This window comes from Mustela erminea, chromosome 16 (assembly GCF_009829155.1).
Source record: "Mustela erminea isolate mMusErm1 chromosome 16, mMusErm1.Pri, whole genome shotgun sequence".
Taxonomy (NCBI): domain Eukaryota; kingdom Metazoa; phylum Chordata; class Mammalia; order Carnivora; family Mustelidae; genus Mustela; species Mustela erminea.
The window spans coordinates 47,043,791-47,053,570 of record NC_045629.1 but is presented as its reverse complement, the minus strand read 5'-3'; the positions used below and the strand labels follow the sequence as shown (position 1 = coordinate 47,053,570).

The following is a 9,780-nucleotide window of genomic DNA, read 5'->3' as shown; positions in this document are numbered from 1 at the left end:
GACGCCGATCGCAGGGAAACAAGGAGAGGAATGAAGAGGACAGCTGAGGCTGGTAGCAGAGATCAGCCACTGGGAGTGTCTCAGGGGAGAGGGGAACTAGAAGGGCAACTAGAAGAGGAGCACAGAGGAAAGCAAGGTAGGGATCCTCACTTATCCCTGTGGCAGGTCTGGTGCAGGGACTTTCCTTTCTTCTGTTTTTCTCACTACCCTTCCTGGGCTGTCTCACCCACACCTCTCCCAGCACCTCCTGTGCTGCCTCAACCTCCACCTCTCAGTGAAGGAGTCCTGTCCCAGGTTCCCTTGGCAGCCCCCCCTCCCCACCCCAGACCTCCCACCTTCACCCCATCTGTGCGGGACACAGGCACTCAGGCAACACCTATGAACCTCAGGGACAGATCCAAGGATTCCTATCTCTCCTAGTGGCGCCACCATCGACCCTGTCACCAACCAAGCCAGACACCCAGCTATCTCACCCTCCCTCTTCCTCAAGGTCCCTGACCTTGACCACATCCACCCCAGCAACCTGCTCTGCCCCTTCCTGTCCAGACCACTCCCTTCATGTATGACCTCAAATAGGTCTCCTGGCCTCCTCCATACCTCCCAGCCGCTGTCAGAGTCATGTTCTGATAACACTGATTCGGTCAGATGTCCTACCCTAGTGACTGAAGAATGAAGCTCAAGCTCCTTTCGGGGAGGTGGGGGGTTTGCTTGAGACTGGTTCACACCACACTTCTATTTAGCTGCTCTGGCTTCCAAGTTTAGCACCATGCTGGCCGCATGTGGCAGGGAGCTTTCTTCCTTCCCCTTCCCCCATCTTTCTATCACGGACTCCCTTGGCCACCTCTGTCTGGCCAACGCCTGGTACTCTTTCCATTCGCACCCCAGAAGTCCCACCTTCAGAAGGATACATTTACTGCTCCTTTCCTTGTCTACTCACTCCCCTCACTCCCCTTCATTCAGTAGGCTTTTTGTAGCTTTCAGGTCTCTATTTTACCAGACCTTGCACCCCTTTGATGGAGGCACCAGGTAGACAGGGGTGGGACTAGACTCCAGTGTAGATCCTCCCAGGAGGCCACTGGTAGGCTAGGAACAGACTACATTGAATGGGAATAAAATGAATTCAAGGGAAGGCCTACAATAACTTCATCAAACTTAGCTTCTCCTATTCTCCCTGCTTCTGTCTGCTCTTTCCCTTCAGTCTTCTGTCTTTTCTTTCCTTCACTTTCTCCTTCTGTAGCCCCTTGTGTTTTTCCTCTTTTTTTTTCCTGGCTTCTTTCTACTCCTTCTTCCTTCTGTGGGAGATTACACCAGCTCCAAGGACGCCTGTCCCTTTTCCTCTGTTGTATCTCTTTCCCCTGGGCCACATCTTTGAAGCATTTTTATCTACGTCCAACTAAAAGCATCGGCTTGTTATCCAAAGACACAATAAATTGCTTTGGAGAATTTAGCCAGGTGGATAAGATTGACAAATGAGGTCACAGAAGGAAGAAAACCTTGCCAATCTGTAGGCCTACACTATCAATTGGCTGTAAAACCCAGACAAGGTCCTTGGGTAGAAATGCTAGTTAAGAGTCCTTCTAAAAATAAGAGGAGATAATAAGCATGTAAGCACAGTATTTAAGCTCTGCCCTCCAGAGGAGGTGTTTGTTTACAAGGCAGGGGCACCTGGTTTGTTCAGTGAGTTAAAGCCTCTGTCTTTGGCTCAGGTCATGATCACAGGGTCCTGGGTTTGAGCCCCACACTGGGCTTTCTGCTCAGCAGGGAGCCTGCTTCCCCACCCCACCTCCTACTTGTGATCTCTGTCAAATATGTAAATGAATAAATAAATAAATAATCTTAAAAAAAAAAAATGCACGGCATCTTGGCCCCAGAATATGCCTGAACACACACATTTCTATGCCTGCAGGAGGGGAGGCATGCACTCCACCCCACGTGGTGGGGATGCAGAGGTTCTGGGGACCTCCAGCACCTTCTCAGTGCTGCTTGAGGGTCCCACAGCCCCTCCCTCAGCCCCTGGGAGATGGGAGGCTGGTTTACACAGCCTGTTGCCCACTGTTCTGCCACTGCTCCTCAGTGAGAAATAAATGTGGGGTAGGGGTGATCCATAAGCCCTAGTTCTCCGCAAGGGCCCTAGGACCCCTTAGTAACAGGGTGGAGGATCCACCCTGTTTCACAAAAGAAACACACATAAGTGGCCAAGAGTCATGAAGCCAAATGGGATCAATGTGATTTTCCTCTATGTCCAGTGATTTTTTTTTAATAACAGGAATTTGGATTAGGCGTATAAACAGTTTCAAGCCCAAAGGAGATGCTTGTCAGTCATGTTAGAACTCCAGTCACCTGACACAGACACCAGTCCAAACATCTCTCTGGTATCCTTGTCCCTGGAAGTGTTGTCTATCGTGGTTGACTACTGAAGGGAGAAATGAAGAGAGAAATGAAATCGTCCGCTGTGCTTCAGGCTATCAGGACCTGCTCATTGCTCTACTGGGGATGCAGGGGGGCCTGCGGAAATTCTGTTTTTGCATTGAGATGGAGAACTGGCTGGGCTTTAAGGATGATCTAATCCAATCCTCTCGCTTTACAGCAAGGGTGGGGGGTGGTGGTGTGAGGCTCAGAGAGACCAAATGATGTGTAAAATCACAGAATTGAAGGCAAAACTGTGAGTAGAGCTCAGTGACTTCCCTACAGATATGGCCTTTACTATAGCTCATGGTTTAATCCTGGTTCCGTGTATCCCCCAGCAGGTTTCACACCAAAACAACCAGAGCACTCAGCAGACCCCAGACCCAAGTTACTGTCAGGGAGGTACCACTGCAGTGGGGACAATGGCACCTGGAGGGGGTGCATTGGCACTGGTGGGCCCCATCAGTGGTGCTGAGCAAGGCAGTGTGGAAGGGGAAAATCCTGCAAGGGCTGTCTGTTCCACCAGGGTTCCAAGAATAAATGACCATCCTTTCTACAAAGCAGGCTGGAGGCTCTAGGTCCTGGTGAATGATGGCCACCTCTGTATGCCAGCAAAGAATAAATAACAGCTCTTCCTTCCCAACAAATCCTCAAAAAGCCCAGTCTTTCCCCAGAACTCTGGTCCCCAATGCTGCACACCCCTGTTGTGTTTGCCACCCCATACATAATTGAAGTGCCTTAAGGACACATAAATAATCTTTTTCTATTTAGTCTTCGAGGCTGGAGTCCTGAGTGGGTCACTGTTCTTCCCCATCCCCGAGTCGAGCCGTGGAGACCGCTAGGGCAGCCACCAGACATAATGGTTCAGCAGGGCCCATGTCAATGCTTGCACAGTAGTGTGTTAATGAGTGTTGAAACTGACATAGCAAATACAGCGTTCTCAATTTTGCAAATTACAACTCTGTAACAAGTCATGCTGTTAAAACATATAAGAAATACCAGTTAAGCCTTCAAGTAGATAACACACAGCTTGTACAGATCACTGCTATCCCAAAGTGCAGAACAAATCATTTTCTTGGAAATGAGGCGAGAATTAGCAGGTAGTTCAATTATCTGAGTACTAAGAGAAGTAGAAATAACAGATCCAAATGTTAAATACCAATTACTACCTTAGGAGCTACGAATCAGCTCAGCATTACAACACGCCCTCCTCAAGAGCAAACCAGGAAATGAGGGCATTTGGGCAGAAAACACAAATATATAACCAATGTCCATGCATTAAAGACACAGGATCACTTCCAACTGGCACTTTTGAAATGCTCCTCACGTATGTTGTCAGAAGGGCCTGGTCCGTACATGTGTCCCAGTGGCATTGAAAATAACAACCTTTCAATGCTGGGAGTGAAGAGGCTCTGAAGCCACAGCTGGAAATCAATGATCTGAAGCTTCTATTGTGCCCCCTAAAGGAGGTTTATGGGTCACTCTGACAGCCTGGTGGCCAAAGATATCACCTCATAACTGTATTCTTAACTCCAGAAACAGAACATAAAATTAACCTGATCCCCCTGACTAGTTTCAGAGACCAGAAGACACTGCCACATAAGATGTCACCTGGACAGAGCCCAACGGAGAGCTTGGGAACTCCATACCTTGATGGTACTTTGAAGGAAAGGAAGGTTGTTCCTCCCTAGGCCACTTTCAGGCACCATCCTTTGTGGGAATTAACTCCAGGGTTCAAGCCAGCTGAGTTGCTCTCTCTCCCTCTGATCTGAAACCACCACTTGGAGAAGTCATTGCTATTAGCAACTTCTCACTCTCAGAAGTGACCAAAGTTTATATTGTATACAAGTGTATAAATATGTACAAGAGATGTTAAAAAGACAGTCTCTAAAGCACTTTGGGATTCCCCCAATGAAAGGCACCAAATAAATGCAAGTCATTACTAAAATGGAAGTCAAGTTTTCTAGCTTTCATTTTGGCGAAGAGTAACCACTAGGGGTTATCTCTTTTTTTGGTGGTAAAATCTGCCTGTTGAGAAAAATACTCATCAGAATGACTGAGTTATTCTGCCTCCTCTCTTTGTTTCAGCTTATCACAAACTACCATGCTCAGTGACCTGAGAACCCTGATCCTTGCCAAACTGAACAGTCCCCACAAGTTTGTACCCTTGCTGGCCCATAGTGCAGCTGGAGATAATCTCATAAATTCTCTGCCATCCAGTGCTGGAAACATGAGCTAAACCTAGGGCTCCATGTGCACCACATGCAAATTCTAAAAAACAACCCTGCTCTTCTGACTGGCAGCCAGTTGCCCCCACGTCATCTCACCTTTCCTGATTCATCTACAAAGAGATGTGGATGGTAGACCACCAGGCACTAGGAAAGGCAACCTCCCAGCCCCCACCCCCATGAAGCTCCAGTCTCGTGGAAGAATTTGACCTGGAGACTCAAGGGTGTAAGGGACCAGTGCTTTCCTCCAACCAATTGCCCACTCTGTAGAAGCCACAGCAACTCTAAGTAACAAAGCCTTTTGACAAGACCCTGAGGTATATGTTTCCTTCTACCAGCATAGACACAAAATAGACCTCTGTAGAGAAGGCCCAAACCTTGGATAAAAAGCCTGCCTAACGCCTCACCTAGACCCCTAGATTCAGCACCCTTTCCAAAGCCCAAACAATCATGGAAGCCAATTGACAAGCCACCCAGTTACCTGGAGAAGTACGTTACGAAGGGCCCTGGGTTCCGTTCACCATATTGTGGGCTAGTTTGACTGAAGAAGAGGAGAGAGGGCATTGTGGAGAAGGAAAGGGTTCTCAATATTCAACCCAAGTTTGGAAATATAAAAATGTAAAAGTCTTTTAAGGAGCAGTAAGCTTTTCAAGAAGTTTGTGATTGACAACATTTTGCGAAGTAACAATGTTGTGTTTTACAACTCCCTCCTTGCTTCTGGCCTCAACCCACCCTCTCCCGACAAAAGGTCATTGAAGTGGAAGTAAGCGCTGCAATATTTCCACCCTGGAAGCCACTCAGACGTCACTCATGCATGTCTCTGTTTTGAGCACGCACTTCCACACTGCCGGGTTTCCATGTCATACCAGGAACTACAGGGCAATGAGAGCATCATATATAACCCACTGTATCCTAGAAGCAAAATGATCCAGGTAAATTCTGCTGGGAAAGAAAGGGGCTCTCATTTTATGAGCTTCCAGAGCCAGCAACAGTTTCTAAGCTACTGCTCTTGCTAGCAACACAGTAATGTTTGCCTCCAGGAGGGAAGACAACAGTAAACCTCTGTTGAGTTGAGAAAGACAACAGGACCTTATTTCTAAACATCTTAAAAAATAAATATTGCAAAAACATGCTTATATATAAGACACAGCAAATTTTCATCAAATGGCCTAGACTGGGAACCTCAGCCAGAAATAAATATCTCTATGACCCCCCCTTGGAAAGATGAAGGCCAGGCTTTGAAGGGTCTTCAGATATTCCACGATTTGGCCTACGTGTAGCTGAAGGCCTGTCCCTAATGCTTCTCTTCTTAGGGGGAAAAAAAAAAATTCAGTCATCACTACATGTTTAACAGAGTAACATTCTCTAAAGGTGACATTTACAAGATGAACATTAGTGTACATCATTCTAAAGGTGAACCAGGGTACCCATGCTAGCCACATTGCTACAGATAATTTGTAAAAACAACTCACAGACTTGCATCGGTCCCGTGTGCTCCACTTCGGATTCTTTGTTTTGGTAACAACACTAAATGAAAGCAATGGATAAAGAACTGAGATTTTGTTTTTGTATGACTGAGCAAAATCTCATCACAGCCTTGCTGACCCTCGGATGGGTTTCCACCGGACAGACCTGTGGGGGCTTTTGGGACAGAACTCACACAACAACCTCAGAAACAAGAGCACAAACAACTCACAAGACAGTACTGGGTCACGAGCACTAGAGTAGAGCACAAGATACACAGAAATATTAGCATTCTGGGTGGTACTCATCTGGCAGAAAGGGGAACATTTTTATGCCCACGAAGCAAAGACCAATGAGTATCATTTCACAGAAGGGTGCAAAGGCATGATGTCTAATGCAGCACCCTCTAAAAAAGATTCTAAATGCTGGGGAAGCAACCTGGGGTGCATAGCCCATACATCTCTCCCCTGTGGGGCTGGGCCTTCTCCTTATGCCATAACCCTAAGGTGCCCGAACTGTGTCGGAGGCACAAGATGCAACCCGGCAGTGTGGGTTTGAGGGTGACAAGTCCTCTTGGCTAATGTAGGGAATCATTTAAACTTAGTTCACTCGGTGAGCTCCTGCTCATATTCGTCAGGCTTGCCATGAGGGATTTAACTTTATGGGCATAGTAGTCCCTTAAATTGACGGAAGGGACCTCCTTCATTCCATCTCCAAAGTCACAGCTGCGCATGGCACTCTCCAATTGCTTTTGGCGCCGGTAAAAGTGGGAGAACTTATTGAAGATTAAGGTGATGGGCAGTACCACCACTAGGATACCAGCCAGGATGCAGGCAGAGGCAGTCAACTTCCCCGCCGTAGTTCCCGGGACCACATCCCCATATCCCACAGTGGTCATGCTGACGGTGGCCCACCACCAGCAGGCAGGGATGGTGGTCAGGCCCTCGTTCTCCTCCTTTTCAATAGTGTAGGCCACAACGGAGAAGATGGAAATCCCCACAGAGAGATAGAGCAAAAGCAGCCCGACTTCTTTGTAGCTGTATTTTAGGGTGGCCCCCAGGGAGCGGAGGCCAGTGGAGTGTCTAGCCAGCTTTAGGATGCGGAAAATCCGCATCAGCCTCAGGACCTGGGCCACTCTGCCCAAGTTGGCCAAGGTAGGTGTGCTCTCCACCACTAGGTTCACCACCAAAGTGATGTAAAAGGGGACAATGGACATGAGGTCAATAAGGTTGAGGGCATTCTTAAAAAATTTGAGGAAGTCAGGGGCCACAGCAAACCTGGCAACCAGCTCAAATGTGAACCAGGCGATACCAAAGTGCTCTACAATTTCGAACCTGGGGTCCTCCCCCGGGTTGCCCTGGCTGTCAGGTATCTGGAAATCCGGCAGGCTATTCAGGCACATGGTGATGATGGACCCCAACACCACCAGGATGGACAAGATGCTGAAGACCCTGCTCAAGACTGAGTAGCCAGGGTTGTCCAGCGCCAGCCACAGCTGCCTGCGGAAGTTGCCCAGCGGCTGCCCGTCGAACTTGGAGGCGTCGTTGTAGAACGCCAGGATCTCATCAAAGGAGGAAGTGGTGCTTTCTTGGTCGCTCTGCTCGTCCCACTTCTCCTGCTCCGGCTCCACTTTGCGGCCATGGTAGCTGTAGCTACAGCAGGAGTCAATGAAGAACTCGTTTATGCCCCAGTACTCGATTTCCTGGCTGAAGGAGAAGACACACAGCTCGGCCATGACATGAAGCTTGCCCGTGTGGTAGAAATGCAGCACGTAGGGGAAGAGCTCGGGGTTGCGATCGAAGTAGAACTCACGCTGGACATCGTCGTAGTCATCGCAGAGCTCCAGAATGGCCTCGCGCGAGTGGCAGAGGAGCAGCCGGCCCAGGCGCGTCTCAGGGAAGCGCAGCAGGGTGTGCGAGCGCAGCCGCCTCTTGAAGCCTCCTACATTGATGCGGATCTCTCCGTCTTCGACGTTGGCTTCAGACACGTCCCACAGACTCTGGCGGGTCATGCTGGAGACGCCCGAAAGCCCGTGCCGCGCGGGGGCGCTACACCTGCAGGAGGAGGAAACCATGTCTTGAGAGCGCCGAGCGCCCACAGCCGGGGCGCCCCTTTCTTTTCTCCCCACCCGTCTCTGGCGAGCCCCAGTCCTCCCCGGGCGGGTCTCTACGGTGTGAGGGCGCTGGGATAGGGGGAAGGTTCCATGGGGTTTGGCCCCTTCCCAAAGAAAGGTTAGGGAGGAGAGGGTGTATTTTCAGTGACATGGCCGCGCCTCCACCCCCCCCGGGGGGGGTCCTGTCGATCGCTTTACGCTTGCGGGGGTCGCCCCCCCCCCGCCTTTGAGAGCCCAGTGGGGCTGAGAGCTGACCTTGCCCGTAGGCGGGCGGAGGAGACGCCCCCGCCCGCTCGCCGCAGACATGCGGGACTGTACCTGGGATGCGCACGGGCAGGGCTGGGCCGAGTTGGGGGGCGCGCAGCTTCGGGAGGGGGGCGGGGAAATACACCGCTCGTGTTTGTAAACCCGGCCTCTGGGTAGGGGGCCAGCCTGGCATCCCCTGCGTCCAGCCCTCAAGACTGGAGCCCCCTCGCCCCCCGCCCCGGGCCTCCCCGCCCGCCTGGCGCGGTGCCTCGGAGCCGCGTGCGCCGCGCCTTACCCGGCGGAGCTGCCAGGGCTCGCCCTGCGCGTTCTGGAAGCGCTTACCTGCGAGCACGGGGGCCCGCGGCCGAGGCCGGCGGGAAACTTCCCCGACCTGCTTGTTAGCATCGCTGCGGTCGCCGCTGCTAGCTGGCTGTGCGTGTGCGCGCGGGTGCGACTGTGTGTGCGCCTGTGTGTGCGCCCGGCGGGTCGGCGGGCGGGGTCCGCCAAGCGTCTCCTCCTGTCTCCGGCCGGAGATGCCGCCGCCGCCGCCCGCAGTTGCGGGAGGCTCACAGGTGGCTGCGTGGCCCGGCCGCTTGCAGAGCCCCCTTCTGTCGATCCGCATGCCCTCAGCCCCGGAGAGAGACAACAGCCCGCGCCGCGGGCGCCCGCGGGAGCCGGAGCGGGAGCGGAGCCGGTGCGCCTCGACTTGGCCCTGCGCTGGGACGCAGCGCCGTGGTGCTGAAAGGACAGCTCCACGCGTCCCGGCACAAGGCGCGGCCGCCGCCCAGACTCGGGAGGTGCAGCTGCCGCCGCGTCGGCTTCGCGACTCTCCTCGGGCGCGTCACCGCGACCCCTCTGCGCCCCCGGCTCGATACATGGCCGGCACCTTTCCCATCCTTCGGTGACAGCTGTTATTGCCACGCTCCCCTCTCCCAGGGTGCAGGAAGGGGACTGCCTACGGTGACCTTTTCCCACTGGGTGCCGGGCGAGAGTCTAGCTGGGGAAGGAGGGGCCGCTTGCATGAGTCTGGGGGAAGGGCAGGGCTCGAAAAATCCCGGCTTTCCCCTTTTGGGGACCTGAGGCAAAGTTTCCTGAAGCTGGGGGTGGGCGTTGGGGAAAGGCAGTGGGAGGGAAGGAAAGGAAAGGGTCAGGGAAACCTGAGGTCAGCTCATCTCAGCTTGCCAGGGGTGGCATCGCAGGCACCACTCCTGGAAGGGAGTCAAGGAGTTCATTGGGGGAATTCTGTATGGACACCCTGTGTGTAGTGTACAGGCTGGTGTGGTGTGCAGGATTTAGAGGATGATAGTGAGCTGTGTGTGTATG

The 9,780-nt window shown here is 52.1% G+C and overlaps 1 protein-coding gene across 1 annotated transcript; it reads right to left on the bottom strand.

Moving 5' to 3' along the window:
* Nucleotides 1–2,147: 2,147 nt before the first annotated feature.
* KCNS2 (potassium voltage-gated channel modifier subfamily S member 2) lies at nt 2,148–9,406 on the bottom strand. The gene is made up of 2 exons (XM_032316687.1): nt 8,800–9,406; nt 2,148–8,152 (listed from the first exon to the last, which is right to left on the bottom strand). The coding sequence occupies exon 2, from the start codon at nt 8,107–8,109 to the stop codon at nt 6,676–6,678; it is 1,434 nt and encodes a 477-aa protein (XP_032172578.1). The 5' UTR covers nt 8,110–8,152; nt 8,800–9,406; the 3' UTR covers nt 2,148–6,675.
* Between the last annotated feature and the right edge of the window lie 374 nt (nt 9,407–9,780).